Genomic DNA, 24405 nt, shown 5'->3' with positions numbered 1-24405 from the left:
TGGAGAAGGGGTGCATTCTCAAAATCATTTATGTTGTGTGCTAGCCTGCAAACCGAAGTCACAAATTCATATTGGGGTTACATTTGGCTGGAAGTAAGTGTTTGAAATTCTGCGTTGTTATAACTGTGCAAGAAATTATTTGTGATTTTTATCTGTTTTCCATCGTTCCTTTAATTGCTCTAACTGCGTCTATGCAACTAAATGAAGGCAGTTTGTTTGTTGCCATACACGTTCCGCTTCATTTATTTGGGAAGCATTAACAGTGGCCTGAAATACATGTTTCTTTTTATACATACAATAAACGTATTATGTGATAGATATAATATGCTGATATATATTACATTTTGTCGTGTTTTCCTCTTGCTTTATAGGTTACAAGCAACAACTTTTGTAGCAGAAGTTCCGTATTGTGCATGTATCGTTTAGTGTTACCTACGATTGCCATCGCTGTTAACACATGTATGTGTTCCTGGAGATGTATTTGTTGGTCTTCATATTCCAGCTGGCCGATTTCTGGCGTTGTTTAGACACATTCGTCACATGACGTGCTTCACTTTCACTTCCATTTGGTGATCAACATATGTGTGTTTTCGGTGTGTAGTGCGCGCGCGCGTTTTTATGTATTCTGCTATATGTTTGTGTGTGTGTCTGTGTGCATATGTATTATTTTTATTATTATTATTATTATCTTTAATAGATAGTTTACGTGTATGTGTGTGTGTGTGTGTGTGTGTGTGTGTGTGTGTGTGTGTGCGTGTGTGTGTTTGGGTGGGTGGGTGAGTGGACGGGTGGGTCGGTGGGTGTACATTGCCTATTTGGAAATGGTTTTTTTGGAATGTGATATGACAGTTATCAGAGTCAATAATCACAACAGCAAGATATTGCAAGAAATTTTCACATACAGAGAGCCATTGCAATGGAAAAGAAGGTACGCAATGACAAAATCCATATAAGCAATAACTCCTCGATTATGATAGTCACCAAAACAATAACAAACCTTAATGGAAACAGGATAAATAATTAATGAATCTCCTTTCCCTCTTCTCTCTCTCTCTCTCTGCGCCCTCCCCTCCCTCTCCCCCCCCCCCCCCCCCACACACACACATACAGACATATGAACCCATATTTATTAATTAAAAAACATTTGGACACAGCAAAATACACTCACACACAAACGTAAACGCATATTTCTTGGCATATATATATATATATTTTTTTTTCTGGAAGAACAGACACGATTTTGATGCAGCAGAAATTATGAATTAAGACACAAAGGAATTGCGCATATTGGATGCGAACGGGCATTGATTGAAATCAATGCGCAAAATTTTAAATATGTGGCAGACTGGGATTCAAAGGCGGTTCTTGTACTAACTGGGCACATCCTCTGACCACTAAGCCACTCGGACACAGTGGCCATTGCAACTGCGCAGACTGTCCTACCACTCGTGCGCATCCGCACTGAAGCGAACACTGGCCGTGGTGGGAAGGCGAATGATTTCTTCAGCGCGGATGCTCAACAGGCTCGAACTCTTATAGGAATCGGTGAAACGACGCGAGTAATGAGGATAATGGGCAAGGGGCACTACATTAGTAGTGTGCGGAAAAGTTGAAAATAAGTGTTTGACAGGAGGCGTGCTACGATAGTCTGTGCAATTCCACTGACAACTGTTTCCGGATGGCTTAGTAGTCAGAATAGCTTCCCAGTAAGCAGGACACTCGGGTTCGAATCCCAGTATGGCACAAATTTTCAGCTTTCCGCATTGATTTTAACCAATGTGAGCTCTCAAATGGCTCTGAGCGCTATGGGACTTAACATCTATGGTCATCAGTCCCCTAGAACTTAGAACTACTTAAACCTAACTAACCTAAGTACAGCACACAACACCCAGTCACCACGAGGCAGAGAAAATCCCTGACCCCGCCGGGAACCGAACCCGGAAACCCGGGCACGGGAAGCGAGAACGCTACCACACGACCACGATGTGAGCTCTCAGCCAATGGTTGTATGATTTCTCTTAATATCCCACGATTTACGCTTGCAGCTTATATTCGGAAAGAAATTACTTTTCCAATTAAAGGAAACGAAATTTGACAGTAAGTTAGGAAAGTATCAGAACTCCAATTGGGATTTTATCTCTGCTGGAATTATAGAAGCCAGACTAAGTAAAACGCGACATTCATATTTGTGTTACTAAATTTCCACATGGTATTTGATAAAGTGGAGTGGAATAAAATGTTTTCCATTTTAGCCCACTTGGTATCAACGTCAAGGATAGAAAGAAAAATAATTTTTTTTTTTTATGGAAAGGAGGGCCAAAATTAGGAAAGATTGTCCAGTCTGACCACTGATATTTATATATGTGAAAGATGCAACGAGAGAAATTATTCACAAAGTATCCTATATACGAGGGATTTCCACAAAGTACATTACGTTTTGGAATTAAAAATAAATAAAGTATTGGATTTTTTTTTATTATATACAGATGAACCCCACACTTAAGTACTACTTTTCTACATAGTTGCCGTTTAAATTAAGGCACTTATCGTAGCGATGGACGAGCTTGGAAATTCCTTCGTCGTAAAATTCGGCCGCCTGTGCCTTCAACCACGTGGTTACCTCTTCTTGAAGCTGTGCGTCGTTATCAAAACGCTGCATAGCCAACCACTTCTTCATTGCTGGGAATAAGTGGAAGTCGCTCGGTGCCAGGGCGGGACTGTACGGCGGATGAGGAAACAACTCCCACTTAAAAGATTCGAGAACTTCACGAGTGGCATGTGCCGTGTGGGCCCGGGCGTTGTCGTGAATCAGCAAGATCTTTGAGCCCAACTTTCCCTGCGCTTGTTTTGTATTGCTCTTCTGAGGTTGTGTAGAGTTTGGCAATACCTTTGAGAGCTTATTGTAGTGCCTCTGTCCCAAAAGACAGTCATTACGTGGTTTAAGGCGCAGGCGGCCGAATTTTACGACGAAGGAATTTCCAAGCTCGTCCATCGATACGATAAGTGCCTTAATTTAAACGGCAACTACGTAGAGAAGTAGTATTTAAGTGTGGCTTTCATCTGTATATAATAAAAGAAATTTCAAATACTTTATTTATTTTTAATTCCAAAACGTAATGTACTTTGAGGATAGCCCTCGTATGTGCCAAACTCTATACCAACCACACTTTCAAAATGGTTGTCATAAAGTGGGAGTGAAGTGTTTTATGGAAGTGCACGAATAGGCTACCGGAAACTATTTGAACTGGTCTATTTACGTCCTTGGGGTATAAATACAATACTTGTAATTGATTAAACCTTTAATGCATATGGTGCATGTCCGCAGCTTGTGGTCTCCTGGCTAGCGTTGCTGCCTCTGGATCACGGGGTCATGGGTTCGATTCCTGACCGTGTTGGGGATTTTCTCTGCCCAGGGACTGGGTGTCTGTGTTGTCCTCATAATTTCGTCATCGTCATCATTTATGACAGTGACTACATTGGATTGGGAAAAATGGACAAAATTGGGACTTTGTACGGGCGATGATGACCGCGCAGTTGAGCGTCACACAAACAAAACATCATCATCACACGATGCATACGATGTGGTAACATTGACGTGTGGGTGGCGTTCACACTGGTTGACTGCGTTCGTCCGACAAAAATTCTTCCCTGTTATTACTGTTGCCTTATCCTCACGTGCAGCAGTTAAGCATAATCAACGGTGGCATAGTAACTATGCACGAATATGAAACTGCTGATTTCGAAATGTATGTGTTGCGCTACTGATTACGTATAAATAGTGATGTGAGACCCTATTAGATACGAAGCCAAATTGGGTTAAGGGCAATTGAAATTAGTGAGTGTTCAGCATTACAGTGATGTGAACTGTGTGTGAGTTGTTCCGAAACATAAACATCTTGCAGTAATATCTTTCAACGGGGAACAGTAATTTGGCGAGACGTATATGTAAAATAATCCATATGAGGCTGAAAATTGAAGACACGTATTACAGCAAATGAGACGATATTGAACGAATGGTGGGTCAACCGTGAAATGATCCTGGTTAGCAAATACGTGGACATGCAAGTGGCATGGGCTAACTAGCCAGAAAATAAATATTTTGTTATATTCTAACTCATTTATTTCCCATTCTCGTTTTGTTTCTTCTTTTCCTTTGTTGGTTTTCAAAAAAGAAAATTTGGTACAATGGTAGCCCTTATGTGAAATCAACTCTCCATAACAACAATTAAATCACCAGACCAATGTACTGAGCTCAGTTATTACCGACTTTATCTCCCTTTGAATTAAAACGTTTCAGCTAGAACACAAGATAGATTTAAGAAAATGTAGAGTATTTAACCGCAAAGGGACCTCGTTGAATCTTTCATATTCGATATGAGCTTACGAAAAGCTTAATTGATCGGATAAATCTTAGGATTCTGAAAGATTTCCTTCCAACCTATTTTCATGAAAAAAAAATTACAGAAGCCTCTGATACACTTAACAGGACATAGATCTCTTTTCCAGTGAGTAAATTTATTAATAACCAAAGTGAAGAAGGAAGTGGCTTCCTTAAGAAGGAGCGAAATGGCACCGTGTTGCTTGCACCTTACTCGCTCGTCGAATCCTTAATGGGATTCAGCTTAATGCCGACAAAGCATCACACAACACTCCGCTTACTACAACGTACAAAAACATCAAGTTACTAGAACGGCAACCAAAGCTCACTGTAGATAGTGCAGAAACAAACTAGACAAAAATAATTTTAGCATTCTATACAACTGACATTAAATGATAGCTGAATCAGAACACGAATTCATGAAGTGACTAAGGAGGTATTGTCGTTAAACAGCCAGATAAAAATAACAGCCTTCAAATTTATATACTATTTCGCTACGGAAGCAGACTGGTATTGAGAAGGTAAATGTTACAGCACGGCTAGGGGAATCATAAAAACATGTGGTCTGAAAACAGACACAAGGTTTACCCAAAGTCATGCTCACCAGTTTCAATTACGGTGGCACAAATCCAAGGTATAAGAACCCAAAGCACCTCGTTGGAGGTGAATGTGGATGAGCAGTCACGTAACGTACAGCGTACTCAGAAGCGACTTACACCGAGAACTTCCGTTTAATCGTCCATGCACAATAGTTTGTCCAAGATGAAGGAAGTGGCGCTGATAATTGCTCGCTGCTGTCCAGCCGTGATTCCATCCCCCAACTGACACATCGATGTCCTAAATGGGAAGCGGCCGACTTTCTCACGGCGCAGGCGCGGCCGGCGCTAAGTTCACGCTTATTGCCACGGCCGAGGTGTCCACCAGGTGACCAGCAAATCCATAGAGATAAAAAAAAAAAAACAAGGTAGGTGACATTATGTCACAAACTTGAAGCCGATGTCCGTCATCTCAGCATTAGGCTCATCGCATTCATCCCCCCCCCCCCCATAGTACACCGCGGTGAGACTGCCGCATGAAGTCAATCTGAGTGTGTCGTATTACTAGAGGGAATACGCATTCAAGAACAGAAAAACTTTCGACATTGCCTCCCTGACACTATGTTATTCAGGTAAGCTCTATAGTTGTTGCATGGGCAATACAGAAATAATGAACAAGAAGCACTCGTAAACAGTAGCCTGCTAATGTTGTGAGCTGCTTAAAATGGCGGCAGGCCCCGCCCACTCTGGCTTCAAAACAATGTGCAGTGTAAGTCTGTAGTGTCACTTCCCTTCTTTTCTTACCTACAAGGAGAAAACTCACCTGCAGCAATGATATCAAGTATCTCTGATCGGCGCCAGAATCAAAACGAGCCGCAACGCGGTACAAACTGTATATGAATACTTGACGACGTACACATATCAGTGAGAAGAGTATGTTACGTCTTGCATGAAGAATTAATCACCATAAAGTGTTCTGCAGTATGGATGCTGAGTTTGTTGAATGTTATCGAAAAGCAAATCTGAAATTGAATTTATCGAGCGTTGCTTGGATCAATTTCAAATTAATTCCATTTCCATTTCCTTCCTCTTTGCTGCTGTGAATGATGTGTGGGTTCATAATTCGAGGAGCGGGCGATAACTACGGAATCGAATGAAACCTGTTATCAGAAAAAAAAAATCACCTGACGACATATTTATGGCGAGGATTTCCTCAGATTGAAAGTTACTTTATGCTATTACGAAACGAAACTAAAACTTTGTTTTTACAACTTTGCTGCGGGTGGAAAGCCGGCCGCTGTGGTCGAGCGGTTCTAGGCGCTTTAGTCCGAAAGCACGTGACTGCTACGGTCGCAGGTTCGAATCCTGTCTCGGGCATGGATGTGTATGATGTCCTTAAGTTTGTTAGGTTGAAGTAGTTGTAAGTGTAGGAGACTGATGGCCTCAGATGTTAAATCCCATAGTCCCTAAAGCCATTTGAATTTTTTTGCGGTTGGAAAATCTTGTACTACTTACATCTTTCGGATCAACGGTAAAAAAATACATAATCGGCAAACGAAAAAAATCTTCGTTCTTCAGAAAAACAGATACCCTCACCACTGTTCTTTTTTAATGAAAACACTGAGAGAAAATAACTGCGAACTGCTCGCATATCCAGCCATTTACCGGATTTCACACCCTTTACCATCCTCCTAGCCCCACACCAAAGAAGTGGGTTCTATAAGTCCTCTTGTTGGGAATCTTGCAGACTTTGCAGTGTCTCACTTTGTGACGCCTATATTTCCAATTAGGATTTAAAAATTAAATGTTTACTTATGCCGTCAATATTACTCCGGCAGTGACACGCGATACGTGGATGAGTATTTAATGTATATGGCTTGCTTGTACCCAACCGGTTTCAGTGGAGCATCTCATTCTGTTCCTGAAAATTCTGTTCTTCGAAAACACCTATAAATATACCTAAATAAGAATGATGTAGACCTGATTCCAGTTTAATGTAGTCGACAAACGTGACAATTAAATGTCAGTTACCCGTCTTGAGCCATATGTGCAGAGTGTCGTAAATCGTAGGACCTGTTGTGTTTAACTCACACATTACAGATACATTTACCACGTCTCATTTTGTCCCGTCAACTTCTAGAGGACGTAGTCTACTATTGCTCTCAACACTCCTTTCAAAAGCTAAAATATCGTGAGTTGCTGTTCATGTGGCAAACATAAAATCCATCTGAAGGTTCAAGTCCTAAACGTAGTGCTCCTCACGACCAATACTTTGCCATTGCGCCTGAACTGCCGCTGAAACCGACGCTGGTGCTTCGGACTTATGTGTCTTGAACAGTCATCTCGTATTTACGTCCCGAAATTTATACGCCTTACCTCCGTTATGAGTCTCAACTGTTACTGTTCTGATTCACCATACATATACTTTGAACACTTTGAACACTTCTACCATGTCGTACACGATTAATTTGTGAACAAATTGTCGCTAGAAAGTATGTTTCTAATTTAAATATCCCATGAGTTACTGAAACTGGTAGCATGTGCGTAAAGCGTGCATCTTTGGGCTATTAAAACGTATCTTAATTTTATGCTCACACTAGAAGTAGGGCACCGTCTCTGTGAGATAAATCCCCCACTCTCTCGAATATTATGGACTCAGAATTGACTTAGCGCTTCTAGGCCTCACACAATTGACGGTGTTAATAATAGTGTAGTCTAATTTTGATGTTAATTTAGATAAAAGAATTAATATTTATTTTATTTCTGATAGCTAGGCCTTAATACTAGTTCATACCACTTTATTTAACTTTCTGCTAATTATGTAGCATCTCAAGTATTTAATTAATATGGTAATTACTAATGGCCTGATACAAACAAAAATAACACGCGAATGATCTCAGTGATTGTACTTGTATATAACTTCCACTGATGTTCCTGTACATCTGTCGACAGCTTGCTGACAATCGTATCAGTTTTATTAACTGAGTCAATTAATTTCGAAGAGTGAAACTGAAACGTATTTTCTGATTATCTGTAGTTCTGTGACAACTGGGGATATTATGGTTCAAATGGCTCTGAACACTATGAGACTTAACTTCTGAAGTCATCAGTCCCCTAGAACTTAGAACTATACCAGCTGGATTGCAACTCGTAAAAAAACTACCTGGTAGCCGCTAGCTGTCTTTCTACTTTCATACTGCTAGTATATATCGATGCCTCGTCTCGAAAGGATTTCAGTACTTTCACGGACAGAACTTATTCCCCGGAAAAATAGTGGACAGAGTTCGAAAACCAATGAAATTTGAAATATACTGACATTTTTCACCAGGGGGACACTGTATTACCGCTAGCCTGGAAAAATTGTCCCTTGATCTAATATAAAAGGGAAAAGTATCATTTCCTCCTCAAGTGAGAACGTTTTTATAAAAAGCAACTACTTCGAATTTGACACTTAACTCTATAACATTAGAAGATATAAGCATGTAGTCGAACAACCGAGTGAAATATTCTCTTTCATGCGGCTGGCACTCCGTGTAGCCAGTGGCTTACACTGAAGCATGTGTTGCTATAACGCAGACAGCGTAACTAAAAGAAGTAAACTGCTTTCAAATACTTAATTCCTACTGTGAAGTTAGACATTGCAGGTTACCTGCGGAACATTGGAAGATCTTTCGCAGTACAAATGAATAAGTGTACAATATCAGGCTTAAGTCACAAAATGAATTTTTTTAATTTATACAGTATTTTATTCCGGAGTTTGTGGATCCGTCTTCAGCATCTTCATGGTTCTTTCACATGATGTTAACGGAAATTGTACTACACGAGTTGTTACAAAACAAACAATGCTAAAAATGTTAGTTAAGATAGACAATTTTTCACAGAACGTGGTGTAAGACATAGGAAAAGATATTGTTTTCTGTGTTTGTGAAGTCATTTTAATTTTATACTTTCGTAAAATTTGTCTCTACACATAAAGATAATCAGATCGTAAAAATTTTTTATGCTACCTATTGCGCAAAATATCTTTTTCGTCAACGCCTGATGGAATAAAGAACATAAAAAATACATCTAGAGAATTTAAGACCCAAAGCAGATGATAATGTATCCACTGTTTCTGATAAGCCAAAATACTTAAATAAAGTTTTCTTGTGTGATAAGACGCAATTTATATATAATTTCACGTGAGTAATCAGTCACACATTTTCAAACTAGCGAATAACATTGATTCTCCTCATACTTATTGTCCTGCTATCGCGTGCCACTTCAGAAGAAAACACTTTCAATATGAGTTTTACTTTTTGCAAGAAACTACACAATCGGTTAAGAAGTTTGATAGGGGTAGCGCTTACTTTGTGCATTTATATGGAGACACTTCGTCATACAGGAAGTTATTGCTGTAAGCAGAAGGTCCTGAAAAAGAGAAATAAGCCATAATCATCGGTATATGTATGACAGCTTTCGCTACCCAGTACGTTACATAACGTAGGGAAACGGGATTCATCCGGGGCTCATACCTCGATTTCTGTTGGTGATAGAAAGGTAGGGTCAAGTATTCCGTATAGCTATTGGCCGAGGGAAAATTTGTGTACCACACAGAAGAATCGTCTATGTTACAATACGTGATCAAAGTATGTATATTACACCCTTCCTCCTGCTTCGGCAAATGGTGGATAGCGACTGGTTCTTTATGCATTTGATGCTGTCAGCGGTGGATTATAGAAGAACCATTAGTTTATGGGCGGTTCTCTAGAAAACCCCACAAAATTTGTTTACAATACTTTTCGTACCAGAAACGGGTTTGTGGATTTAAAGACGGCTATTAACATTAAATGGATGAAATTTTTGCAATATATTCCTGAGATTCCGTTCTAGAACAAACCGCAATATTTTCTTGATATCTGTGCTCGTTTCCCAGATGCAAAAGTTTATAGTTACCTACTTCTACATGTGGCATTCGATCTCGAAATCCGGTATGAGACGAAATTTAAGTGCGTAATAAATTACTGCAGAAAACTGATCTAATTTTAACGGCATTATCCAGGCTTTTATGTAGAAGTGCCATATTTTCGCTTTCAAAAGTATTTATCCGTACTGAAGAAGAACCCCAAAATCATGGTTTTCGGGAACCAAAATTGTGAAGCTGATTCCAATAAGACTACGTAAAACAAATGGGCGTAGTTCTGGCGATACTTTTCAAAAATCCAGTCTCGAAAACCTTGAAAATTTTATGAATGTATTTATCCGTTTCCGAGACACAGAGCTTCTAAATTACCGCTACTGTAAAAGTAAAATACGCAGGTAAAACCCGGTGTGAGGCGAAAACGTAATTTATAAAGGGATGTATCACGGAGAAATATGCTGTTAAGTGTCTCCGTTATTATCAGAAGAGTTCTGGGAGCCCCATGTTGTAGTTGTGAAGCACATGCAAAAATTTTGCGCTCATAAAATCCGGCCTTTGGCGTGTAATTAGTATTGCTTTGTTTCAGTTTCACGCAAGTGAACTATCTTACGTTTTTTCAGTTTGACATACGTAAACTATTGAAATTTTACTGGCCCGTAAAGGTAATTTCTTAGGAGTGACAACTCTCGCTGTAGCAGGAAAAGAAGGGAACCAGAGCAAACCTGCTCCTATCAGAGCACAAAAAATTCGAACATGCTCCTATATAAAAGACTCTGATAGAAAAGTGGGGTATCAGCTGCTTCATTCTACCTTCCTCAGCAACCTTGAAATTTTCCTCAAAAATTTTTACATACGTGCATAGTCCCTCTTTCTTTACCTGAGAAATAAGGAGACAGTGGCAGTGGGAAAGAGACGGAATAGTAATAAATACTGGAAGATAGTAGACAGTCGTGTAAAGAAGACACTGCCAGTGCGACAGGAATAAATAGACGGAGAAAGTGGAGGTGCGTGAGAGCCAGGGATAATGAGACACAGTCTATGACAATGACAACGAGGAAGAGAGAGATTTCGACAGAGAGAAGAGACAGCAGCAGTGGGAAGGAATGTGTGAGACAGCAGCAGTAAAAGAGAGTAAGAGAAGACAGGGACAGTGAGAGGAATCAGGAACAAAGGAGACTGTGCTGTGAGAAAGTAGATAGTACCGGAAAGACACAAAGAGACAATGAGATGGGTTGAAATAGTGAGTGAAAATGGGAAAGTGGTGGAGGATGTATATGGGCGACGTACAGCGATAGATTAGTGGGTTTGAGTGGGCCATAGGGGCGGTTATGAGAGTGAGAGGTGAGCTGCATGTTGAAAAGTCCGCAGTATGTGACCATGCCAAAATTTGTGGGAAAATCCTGGGGAAGGTAGGATGAAGCAGACAGTACCTCGCTTTTCAGTCTTCTAAATAGGAGCCTATTCGCCTTTTTTGCGCCGGGATAACATTTTTCCGGTGGTAAATAACAACGCAACGGCAAGACTTCAAATACCTTATCTCACAATCCACGCTCTGACGACGAGACTACGATAAAGTATCGAAATGGTGCACCTGCATATATGTACACGCGAGCAGAGGGAACGCGATAGCGTTCACTCCAAATCGTTGTAATACTTTGTATTGTATTGTGTAGTTTTCTTTTCTGTGATAAGAGGGTCCCTAGCATGAAGTAATCAGACGCTGTTAACAGGCGTTTCCTTTCAACATCTTCCCCAGAAGGTTATATTAATGCGTTTTGTGTACAATTTCGTAAGTGTGATCTTTTTAAATGAACGAACTTTGTTTTATGCTAATCCAAGAGGGTGTCACAAAACATATCCTTGTAGATAAGAAACCTGTATGTGATTTCGAGGCGACATTTCCTACATACATAATTAGAAATGTTTCCGCTAATTACTTAACATTGTGAACTAAAGAGTATGCTGTTAAAAGTTGGCTCTGGCAGTTATTCTAAACGCGTGAGAGTCTTCGTTGCCTAGGGTCATTCTGGAAGACGTGCTGGCTTAAAGGAAAGCAACATGGAAATACCATCTTGGATCTGCGTAATATAACTGCTGTCAGACTACCGGGTTGTCAGATGCGAGAGACATCTCGGTAATTTAATATTTTCTGGAGCCCTTAACCATTTGTGTCGCTTGCCACACATTCTGCTATTCAGACACGAGGTATCTCTCTCCTTGTAGCAGACTGGGACAGCAGCATTCTTACCACGTCGTGAGACGACATTCAGCGCTGGACTATCTGTCTTAGTATTTGATAATATTGAAGTCAGCAGACGAATAGCTCATCGTTATTACTCATAAATCCCATCCTCTGTATACGTTATAAGAACGGATGTATGTATGTACCTCCAAAATTGCTCGCTCTATGCTACCAAACCTTTGCACACACATCACTCGGTATCCGGAAAAATACGCGGTGGAAATAAAAACGCCTGCCTCTCAGAGGAATGTGGCTGGGGTGAAAAAGAAGTGCAATGCAGTGCGCTAAAATACCCAGAAAATATTCATGAAATATTTGAGAGTGAGAGCACTTTGCAACTTGGAACAAACATTGCACAGTACGCATCAAACCCTTACGTAACATTTTCTTCTGACTTCCCTCACAAAATGATGAAGGAAAAAGAGTTTATTGCTTACTACATTCCCCCTGTTCTTGTTGTACCTACAAAAACCACTCAATGGATCTCCAAAATTATATCATTGTACCACACTTAGTTTATGAGATACGCGTATAAACACTGAGATATCTGAAAACCTATTTCCTTAAACGTAGGGTAGCTCACACAGACTATACTCATTGCACTTTTGATAATGAGAGAGCACTTACCGACATCAAACCAATCTTATTCTTAATTTCAAACCGTTTCAAAGCCTTCATAGTCAGCATTACTTATTTTACACATTAACTCATTTCAAATGCAATCATAAGTTGGAAGCTGTTTTATACAGGGGAATCTGAGTCTTTAAACAGGAGGAGTTTTAGTGATTACTTACAACCTGGAATTAATCACTGGGACTTAAGAACCACACACCTGCTTTAAGGGCGGAAATGAAAAGGGGGTCACACTGGAGAATAACTCTGGAACACCTGGAGCTATTTGAACCAGTCGCGGTAGATACATAATTATGTGTATGAAAATACTGGGGGAGTACGATTTCCCATTATCACTAGGGGTGAAAATGTGAATGAAAAGGGGTGACGTAAAAATTTGAGAAAACGGTCTGTTGGAATTTATTTCTTGTATTTAGTTGTCACTGAACACCTTTAAAGGACTAAAATGCTATCTGCCTCTTTGTTTGCGTTGATCGGCGTGTCGCTGGTTGCGAGAATGAGCATTACGGCGATCCTATGATTTTCTTAATGTGTTTCAGGGCTAAGACCAGACCACACGGATGATTATCAGTGATAAATTTAAAATCCTCCCTGCAGTCGTAGGGCTTAAAACAGCATCAGACATGTAAGTGAACGATTTACGTCACATACGCATATATTCAACATCACTACTTAAGCTTCTGAATAGACTTCAACCAAAATTGATAAATAATTACCATCAGGCAAAAAAATTCTATGGTGGTGAAATCCACCAAGCTCCCACTGGAATAGGTTTGGCAGTGATAATGGAATAGTGGACCGAGAAGGGACAGAGTAGTAGGTGGAAAGATAGAGCAGGTTGAGAGGATGGAGAGACAGAGAGGGTGAAGTAGGTGGACAGACAGAGGGGCAGAAGCAGATGGGCAGATGGTCAGTTGGAGATGGACAGTGAGAGGGTGTGAAGGAGATGGACCCCAAGAGAGTCGGGAGGAGGATATGGACGATGAGGGGGAGGTGAGGAGACGAGCAGAGAGAGTTCAGGGGAAGAGGTAGATAGAGAGATGGGAGGGGAGGAGATGGACACAGAGAGGAGCAGATCAGATCGACAGAGAGGAGGAGGATGAGGACAGATAGATTGAGGGGGAGTGTGGAGGAGGTAGTGTTCAAGGCACATGGATGATGAAGAGCTGTTATGCCCAGATGATACAGGAGATAGGTGTGAGGAGACAGTTGGATGTACAGCATTTGCAAGATACCTCTACTACTCCTAGAAATGGAGACGAGGAGTAAGAGACCCTTAAAAATGTTGTAAAACAACCTGTTGGTGTTTCATTCCTATGTTTAGTTGACATGGAACGCTTTAAAAGTATCAAATGCAATTTATCACTCACACGTGCTACTCAGGTCGTCAACCAGGTCCCGAGAGTGGGTCAATACACACTGCAGATAAAAAGAAACTGGTACATCTGCCTAATGTCGTGTAGCCGCCCCCCCCCCCCCCGCCCCTCCCACTAACACGCAGAAGTGCGGCAGCAGGACATGGCATGGACTCGACTAATGTCTGAAGTAGACCTGGAGGGAATTGACAACATCAGTCATGCAGGACTGTCCATAAATCCCTAAGAGTACGAGAGGGTGGAAATCTCTCCTGAACAGCACGTTCAAGGCATCCCAGATAAGCTCACTAATGTTCGTGTCTGGCTAATTTAGGTGGCCAGCGGAAGTGTTTAAGCTCATAAGAGTGTTCCTGGAGAACCTCTGTAGCAATTTTGGTCGTGTGGGGTGTCACATTGTCCTGCTAGAACTGCCCAAGTCCGTTGGAACGCACAGTGGACATTATTGCAGGTGATCAGACAGGATGCTTACGTACGTGTCACCTGTCAGAGTCGTATCAAGATGTATCACGGGTCCCATATCACTCCAACTGCACATGCCCCACACCATTACATAGCCTCCACCAACTTGAACAGTCCTCTGCTGACATGCAGGGTCCATGGATTCATGAGGTTGGCTCCATACCTGTACACGTCCATCCACTCGATACTATTTGAAACGAGACTCGTCCGACCAGGCGACATGTTTCCAGTCATCAACAGTCCAATGTCGGTGATGAAGGTCCCACGCGCGGCATAAAGCTTTGTGTCGTGTTGTCATCAAGGGTACACGAGTGGGCCTTCGGCTTAGAAAGCCCATATCGATGACGTTTGTCCATATCGATGATGTTTCGTTGAATGGCTCGCACGCTGACACTTGTTGATGGCCCAGCATTGTAATGTGCAGCAATTTGCCGAAGGGCTGCACTTCTGTCACGTTGAACGATTCTCTTCAGTCTTTGTTGGTCCCGTTCTTGCAGGATCTTTTTATGGCCGCAGCAATGTCGGAGATCTGATGTTCCACCGGATTCCCTATGTTCACGGTACATTCGTGATACAGTGGTACGGGAAAATCACAACTTCATCGCTACCTCGGAGATTCTGTGTCCCATTGCTCACTCGCTGACTACAACACCACGTTCAAACTCACTTAAATCTTGATAACCTGCTATTTTAGAAGCAGTAACCTATCCAACAACTGCGCCAGACACTTGTTGCCTTATATAGGCGTTGCCGAACGGGGCGCCGTATTCTGCCTGCTTACATATCTCTATATTTGGATACGCATGCCTACACCAGTTTCTTTAACGCTTCAGTGTATTTATATCTCTGTTTAGGGACCGAAAATCATGTCAGTTTCTCAGAATAGTACAGAGAAATTTGAATCGTCTCGGATGTCGCGTGTTGTTAAACAGCAGTAAATAGATATATATGTGCAATCTATGAGATTCTTATGTACGCTGGCGTAGACACGAGTAGAAACCTAGTATTTCATAAAAATGTTATCTATTCTTAAATCGCTCCTTCGCATACATGCAATACGAATCGAGTGAAACGTATAAGAAGTATGGATGTATAATGCGTCAGCTATAACTTGGTGACCTCGAATATGATAAGCTAAATGTGTGTAATGTTGTTTCCTGTGGCATTTTCTTTACTAGTAATAATCTGCTAGATATTAAATTTCTACTGCACATCAACAAAGTTACTAAAACAGACATTTATTCCTTCCCTAGATGAAACTCTCTGTCTGCTGCGAAATAAGTACTGTGACGAAACTTGAGGACGGATCCAAACCGTGTGCTAGTTCCAAACATGAAACTAGACTTTTGTCTTTCAGGCAGGCACACGATGACTGCAGCGCAACTGAATCCGTGAATCATACGGTGCAGCGTGTTTTCGTGCACGCATTTAATTTGCAGTCATTCTTCGAAAAACGCTTTGAAAAAAAGTTTCAACTGAAAAACACATAATATGCGACCAATTACACTGAAGTTGCGACAGCAGGTGAAATATGGGGGCAAATTTGCAATTCAAAACGTAGCATATTTACGTCTGAACACGACAGAACACTCGTGTTACATAAAAAGAGTGTCATCTGACGTTTTCGACCCTGTACTAAGACTGATTGTGAAGCTAAATTTAAAAGTCGTAATGGTAGTATTAGCATCATGTTTAGCTTACTATCGGAATTTCACTAGTGAGAGACATTGTAAAAATTGGAGAAGATAAGGGACTGTTAAAGGAGAAACGGTGTGCGACCCACGTCGTTCAGTGCGCAAATGGGCTCATAGCTGCGCAGTTTCAGTAGTTTCGATTTCGTCGTACCTGCACTCGATTCTGTAATAGACTTATTTAACAATTAATGAAGAAGGTTAATTCTAAGTAAACTTCCTAAGGAGCTTTACTGTATTGGAACTGAACTTATAACATAGAACTAGACTGACAGATACGGTAAGCGAAAGAGAGAGGAGGGGATTCGACAATGAAGTATTGTCAAAGCTGAAAGCTGACACCTATCGCCAGACACCTTATGGGGCTAGAGGACGGCTCTTTGTGCCCCCCCCCCCCCCCCCCCGAAACCCTAACCGAGCTACAGTCACAAAAATGGTCCTCGGCAAGAGCGACTGCTGCTAAGGCACCGTATGAGGCGAAAATTTTAATTTTACCTTTATAGTCTTTTCTTGAAATGTAGAAGGAGGAACCGACACATTAGTTAACTGTGGTAGGAATATACGCTTTCGGATGTTAACTACACCGTAATGAACAATGTTTTTCTTGTAGCGTCTGCCCTGGGAGTTGGCTGAGAATATCTGGGACGCTTTCGCGCACACTAATTGAATCTATGAGGGGCGTTGAATTAGTAATGCAACACATTTGTTTTTCTCGGAAAATTTCGGTTGAAAACCTGAGGAATCTGTGGAATATTCCCGCGTCAGCCCCTGTTGTTTCACGATGTTCAGATGGGTGGCGGTGCTATACGTTGCGTTAAAAGTGGCGTCTGTAAAGAGGTGGGCTCCAAGCAGACAGCTGTCATTCGGTTTCTTTTGGCAGAAAACCAGAGCATCACAGATATTCATAGACGCTTGTAGAATGTCTATGGAGACCTGGCAGTGAACAAAAGCACAGTGTGTCGTTGGGCGGGCGTCAGCCATCACCGCAACAAGGTCGCACAAACCTGTCCGATCTCCCGCGTGCTGGCCGGCCGGTCACACACAGCTGTGAAACTTACAGAGTTCGAACTCGGAGGGTGCTATCATTCGACGCGATAGACGGATCAAAATCAAACACCTCGCTGCACAATTGGTCGTCTCTGTTGGTAGTGCTGACACATTCGCCTAGCAGTTGGGGTACTCGAAGTTGTGCGCAAGCTGTGTATCGCCGCCTAACAGTAGACCATAAAGTGTAACGAAGGACCATCTGTGCAGAATTGCCTGGGCGTTACGAGGTGGACGGTGTGCGGACAGTCTCCGCTCAAGAGTTAGATGTACTACTTGATTGTATCGCTTGACGGTGTGGAGTCTCCTATTTGGAGCCTTTGTTTCTGATGCATTTCTGGATACATGTATTGCATAACGTAGTATATACTAAGGGACGCATAGCTAGAATATTGATAATTTATTGTAACACACTATGCGATCAAAGGTATCCGGACACCTGGCTTAAAATGACTTACAAGTTTGTGGCGCCATCCATCGGTAATGCTAGCATTCAATATGCTGTTGGTCCAACCTTAGTCTTGATGACAGCTTCCACTCCCGCAGGCACACGTTCAGTCAGATGCTGGAAGGTTTCTTGGGGAATGGCAGCCCATTCTTCAGGGAGTGCTGCACTGAGGAGAGGTATCGATGTCGGTCGGTCAGGTCTGGCACGAGGTCAGCGTTCCAAAACATCGCAAACCCGTTCTATAGGATTCAGGTCAGGACTCTGAGCAGACCAGTCCATTACAGGGATGTAATTGTCAAGTAACCACTCCGCCACAGGCGGTACATTATCAGTAGGTGCTTTATCATGTTGAAAGATGCAATAGCCATCTCCGAATTGTTCTTCGACAATGGAAAACAAGAACGTGCTTGAAACATCGATGTAGGCCTGTGCCGTGATAGTTACACACAAAACAAGAAGGGGTGCTTGCCCCTCTACGAAAAACACGACCTCACCATAACACCACCGCCTCCGAATTTTACTGTTGGCACTACACACGGTGGCAGACGACGTTCACCGGGCATTCGCCATACTCACACCCTGCCATCAGATCGCCACATTGTGTACCATGATTCGTCACTCCACACAACGTTTTTCCACTGTTCAAACGTCCAATGTTGACACTCCTTACACCAAGTGAGGCATCGGTTGACATTTACCGGATTGATGTGTGCCTTATGAGCAGCCGCTCGACCGTGATATCTAAGTTTTCTCACCTCCCGCCTAACAGTCATAGTACTTGCAGTGGATCCTGAAGCATTGTGGAATTCCTATGTGATGGTCTGGATAGATGTCTGCGCATTGCGCATTACGATCCTCTTCAACTGTCGGCGGTCTCTGTCAGTCAACAGACGCCGTCGCCTGTACGCTTTTGTGCCCTTCACGTTTCCACTTCACTATCACATCGGGAACAGTGTACCTATGGATGTTCAGGAGTGTGGATATTTCGCGAACAGACGTATGACACAAGTGACACCCAATCACGTTCAAAGTCCACGGAGCGCCCTATTCTGCTCTCTCACGATGTATAATGACTACTGAGGTCGCTGATAAGGAGTACGTGGCAGTGGGTAGCAGCACAATGCACCTAATATGAGAAACCTATGTTTTTTGGGTGTCCGGATTCTATTTTTAGTACATATGACGTCTTTTAACATAAGCAAGAGCTTATGACGTCATATTGTAGATGAGGACCGTAGCTATGCCTCCAGTGATCTTTCTAAAGTCCGAGAGATGTATAGGCATGAGTAGGTATACCTTTGTTGTAGACTGTCATTGGAATAATGTGACCTTGGCTGTAATATCTTACTATGTCTCCAGCGCTCGCGCTGTTGCGTTGTGCCACGTCCACGTTGCTGACATGTGGAAGGTACGGGTGGGTCGGTGGGTGGATATTTTAATATATTTTCGGTAAATATGACGTCATCTTAAGGTAAGTAAGAGTCTTTAACGTCAAAATCTGCATGAGGAGTCAGGCTATGCCTCCATTAGGTACAAATAATGTGACGCAAGACGTGTATCAGTTTCATGTTGAAATACCTCGTATGTCTTCGAGAAGCAACTTAAGACAGAAGTGATCCTGGGCGCATTAATATCAGCACACAACTCTAACGTGTATGAAATCGTTTTTCCAGTATGGTCGCAGAGTAAAATTATGTTGGTGAGAAACTTATGTTAAACATTATAGTCTGGGATCTCACCTGAGACTGGCACTAAAGTTTTACCATTCCTGTGTGCCATGGTGGGCATTTAGTGTTTGTGTCCACCAGTGTCCTTTGTTCAGAGTATCAGTACCTACTGATATTCCCCTAAGTCTCATGATAACGGTTGAATATTGTATTTCCTTTCTTATAACTATTACCTCAGCTGTGGAATCCTTTTAACATAATTATTTCTGGTTGTTCTTAAGCTATGCTGATTTTCCCCGTAGTGCCAAAGACGAATATAGTTAACAACACTCAACTAGAACTATGTTTCTCTGTGGTCTGCTGTACTTTTAAATGGTAAAGATTTAATTTAGTATGTTTGGGCATCTCCGTGCTTTTAATGGCCGGTTTGACTGTACTTGTTACCAAATCCATGGATAATTATGGTTTTCTTTATTTTTTACGATGAAATGCGGAAATGAAGTTTTTATTTAGTAGAACAATAATTTAATAAAAACGTTCTGCTAATATCCCTCTTAAAATAATTAACACCTTACACTTCCAAAACTCTTCGCCCTCGACCTCTCACCAATCAAGAAGAAGCGCCTTGGGTTGCAGTATCAGGTAAATTGGAGACCTGTACAATTGCACGCCGCGCCATCTGGACGCTATGTTCACAACTAAAGTTGCCCGACGCCATACTGACACGTACGTTTCGTGGCCGTTTAGCGCAATAGATGTTGTTCCTACAACGTTGAAAGTAGTCACTTCGCAAGTGGCACCATCTACTTACCTGCCAAATGACCGCAATCCACGTTGCCCTTCTGCGTGCAACCCTTTTTATGACGATCAGTGTATGATGTAGGATCAGTGTATGACTTACCACTAACAGCATTGTGCCATGATATTGAAACCTAGCAGAATGTGTTTCTAAATGTGAAACAGTAATTACCTTGTACTTGGTTTACATTGTAGAACAAGGAGTAAGTGTAATTTTAAGATTAAAGGAAATAGGGAGATAATGAAGAATGGGAATGTATAGCGAAGTAATTCAAAATGAGGAATAAAATAATGGTCCTGCGCCATGTGTTCAAATATAGTTCTTTTCTAAACGCAATTGCTGACTTAAAAGTTAATGATATTGTTTGTTTATGAGTAAGAATAAGATTCGCTAATTCTACTGAAAGTACTCATCAGGCACTGTCTTATTTCTGAAGACGTCACCCATGAAGCTTGCAGATGCTTTCGGAATCCTTGCAAGATCAGTGCTGTTGAAGTCTACCCTGTAAATTCCGAAGCGTAACCTGAAAGAAAAAGAAAGGAAACAGTTTTACTTCACTGCTTACAGCAAGCTGTGGTCAAAGAAAAATTTAAAAAAAACGGACTGTGTCAAACAGCAGACTATGAAAATACTAGTCGCACATCAACTGTATGTGTGAAATATATATCCCGACGGTTGTTGAAACATTCTGATTTATTGCAGCTGCTTGATTCGAAAAATTTCTTTTCACTCTCTTTCATCTTGAAGTTCGCTGTAAGTACACTCAAAGAAAGAAGAAAGTCGCACCACGAAGAAATTATCAGAATGGGAATGAAATCAGTAGATGTGATAGACATGTACAGACAAATTATTACAATTTCAGAGCAATTGGTTGATGTTTCATCCAAGTGAAAGAGCTTGAGATCTGAGAAAGTCAATAACGAGTTGGTCCACCTCTGGCCATTATGCATGCAGTTATTCGGCATGATATTTATTGACAGAGTCACTGGATGTCCTTCTGAGGGATAAAGTGCCAAAATATGTCCAACTGGCGAGTTAGAACCTCAAAATCGAAGTCTCGTTTTAGGGCCCTGTCCATAATGCTCCAAACGTTCTGAATTGGAAAGAGATCCGGCGACCTTCCTGGCCAAGGTAGGGTTTAGTATGCCGTAGCCGTAGAAACTCTTCTTCGTTGATCCATTATGGATCGTGGGACGATGCAATAGTTCACCAGCAGCCGTATGTATTGTAGAAATTTATTTTATTTTATGAACTTCTATGTGCTACCAGTTTCGGCATTACATTGATGCCATCTTCAGGCCCCACTCGTCATAGTCGTAATACCGCTACACACGGAAAGTGCCAAAGAACTGGTTTGTCACCTGGCCACCAAGAGCTGTTACAGGAGATTGATTCACGGATCCAGTTATTTGGCTCCTTCCGTGCATAGCGGTTTTACGACTATGACGAGTGGGGCCTTAAGATGGCATCAAAGTAATGCCGAAACTTGTAGCACATAGAAGTTCATAAAATAAAATAAATTTCAATAAAATAAATTTCTACAATACATACGGCTGTTGGTAAATTAGTGCATCAAGAAGCCGATGGAACTGTCGCCTTTGGCGGGCGGTTATTATCTTTTACATTCCAATTTCAGGATGGCTTGCCGTGAAGGGCAACAAAACGGAGAGAGCAGAATATCGTTGGCGTACCGCTCAAATGTAATGGTGCCGTGTATCAAAACCAAAGGAATGGCACCGGAGAACGTCACTCACGGCTGTCGAACCATTTGGCGGATGGCAGTAGGGTTCGCATCCCGCTGTCCGTAGCGTCTCGAGGCACGTCTTCGCTGGTTGTCGGGGCTCATTTCGATGCGGGGCTCATAACTGGCCACAGTTCTGTTCCAGTCAATGAGATACCAGGCCGAAGACTTAAAACTGGAGTCGATATTCGGGATTCAGTGTTAGATTCAAAATATAACAGAGTTTTGGAACACTTAAGATCAAATAAGGTAGAAGAGATAGACAACATTCCGTCGGAATTTATGAAATCATTGTGGGAAATGATAACACTGGTATGTACTGGCAATATATCAACAGATTTTCGGAGAAGCGCCAGCCACACAATTCCGAAACTAGCAAAAGCCGACAAATGGGAGAAATATCACACAATCAGCTTCACAAGTCATACATCGAAACTGCCGACACGAATTGTTAATATAGAAAAAGAGAAAGATAAGTGAGGATCTATTGCATGAACTACAGTTTGGCTTGAGAATAGGTAAAACCATCAGAGAGGCTGTTCTGGCTCGTCCTGGAAAAAGCGATCCACAATGTAAAACAGAGCAAGATTTAGTGAAATTCTGAGGAAAATTCGGATAAGCTGTAGGGAGAGACGGGTAATATACAATATGGAAATATTATTATAAGGAATAATGAGACAGGAAGAGCAAGAACGATGTCCTGGCACTAAAATGGTGTAAGACGTGATGTAGCCTTTCACCCCTACTGTTCATACATCGAGAAAGCAATGACGGCACTAAAAGAAAAGTTTAAGAGTGGGATTAAAATTCAAGGTGAGAGGATATCAATGATGAATTTGACTGATAACATTCCTATCCTTAGTGAAAATGTAGAAGAGCTGCAGTATCTGTTCAACGGAATGCACGGTCTAATTAAGTAAGTAATGTCGCTCCTTGTCGTGTCTCACAAAAGAGTTCAGTTTAGAAGTGAAGAACGTAACGCTTATTAGAAAAAAAAGTATAAGAAAAACAACAAATATTCAACTTACTCGTATCCAGAAGCCCATTCCAGATTGTCCATAATGCTCCACGCCATGTAACCAAGTACATTGACACCGTCTTCATTAATAGCTTTCAACAGTTCGGCCAAATAACTCTGTAACGGAGAAAGGGTAGTGTAGAGTTGCACGTAGATATCACAAATGAAGCATCTTCTTATCTCTAGCAGGTTATCGGATGAGCATAACAATGCTCATTATTTTTGCCCCTGTAAGCAAACAGTATGTATTTTTGTAACTGTCTATCAGTTTATAATAAACCTTGAACTAATTCATTAATTTTAAAAAACTTTCGTTCTATTAATCCACAAAGAACTGTAACGCTACAGAGATAAAAGCATATTTTGCTAATAATCAGCAGCATGACCACAAAATTGAGACACACAAATAACATATTTGTAAGGAAAACTTCAGTTCTTTAATTTAACGATGAATGCATCAAACAAAAAGAAAGAGCCATATTATTTAAATTGATATTGTTCGCGAGCCAATTACTTTTCGAAGATTCTCTCTAGAATTACCTTTAATTTAGCACTAATATTTAACATTCGATATTTTCATGTCCTAAGAAACTGAAGCACGACGTTCGTTGATATACCGAATGTAGCTGAAACTTCTAAAACCACGGACTGAGGAAAACAGGACTTTATTAAATTAGCAGCGAGAGACCACCTCTTACTCGCCACATATAAATACATCGAAAAGTATAGTCACACAAACGATGACCACGGTATAGAACGAAAAACTGCAAACGCAAGACGGAAGTTGTGTTGCCACAGAGAACTATTTGATTTAAATGAATTTTTTTGTAATGTTGGTCCAGATTATCCAAATATAAAAATTAAGTAACATGTTCAGCTAATCTGTGGAGTACTTTTGTTTATACATTTTTCAGTAATACTGCAGTATGTTTGACGATAAAACATGTGAACTTCAGCACAAAATCGTAATTTGTTTGCTGCTAACCGTCAACGGAGTGTCATCAAGAATTTGGTCCCACATCAATTTCAACAGGTGTAGCTCAATTCACAAGAGGCTTCACAGCTCATGAACGTAATTCACAGGCCAAGGTTCTGTTACATCTCCATACAGTCGGTCAAACTGTCCTTTGTAGCACTATCTTCGAATCTGAAAATGATCTGTTCATCAGGAAGAAGACAGTATTTAAAATCAGAGATAAAGTGAGTGATCCAGTTGGTGTTTTCTTTCATGTTTCCAACAATGGTCCTAAAGTCTTTTACATTAATTTATGTTACAGAAATTATTAGAAATTACTTTGCATGTTGTTGTAAATAGTGAGACGAACAGTTTGTAAAGAGGCGTTAAAGCTAGCGACAAGTAACAAAACGAATGAACGTTATTTGGAATACCAGAGAATAAATTTTGAAAGATTTAAAATAGATCGCTGGAAACGATGTAGTGCAGATAAACGTGAGCTGCGTCAAAATTCTCTG

At 41.2% G+C, this 24405-nt stretch overlaps 1 protein-coding gene across 1 annotated transcript in view; it reads right to left on the bottom strand.

Moving 5' to 3' along the window:
- Positions 1-20569: 20569 nt before the first annotated feature.
- Positions 20570-24405, bottom strand: part of LOC124805753 (myrosinase 1-like) — an 86379-nt gene continuing 82543 nt past the window's right edge. The window contains exons 10-11 of the mRNA XM_047266321.1: positions 22943-23049; positions 20570-20696 (exon numbers count right to left, since the gene is read on the bottom strand). Of these exons, the coding sequence (XP_047122277.1) occupies positions 20570-20696; positions 22943-23049 (234 nt within the window). The remainder of the gene's footprint in view (positions 20697-22942; positions 23050-24405) is intronic.

Source organism: Schistocerca piceifrons, chromosome 7 (genome assembly GCF_021461385.2).
Source record: "Schistocerca piceifrons isolate TAMUIC-IGC-003096 chromosome 7, iqSchPice1.1, whole genome shotgun sequence".
Lineage (NCBI taxonomy): Eukaryota > Metazoa > Arthropoda > Insecta > Orthoptera > Acrididae > Schistocerca > Schistocerca piceifrons.
This window is presented reverse-complemented; position numbering and strand designations above follow the sequence as displayed.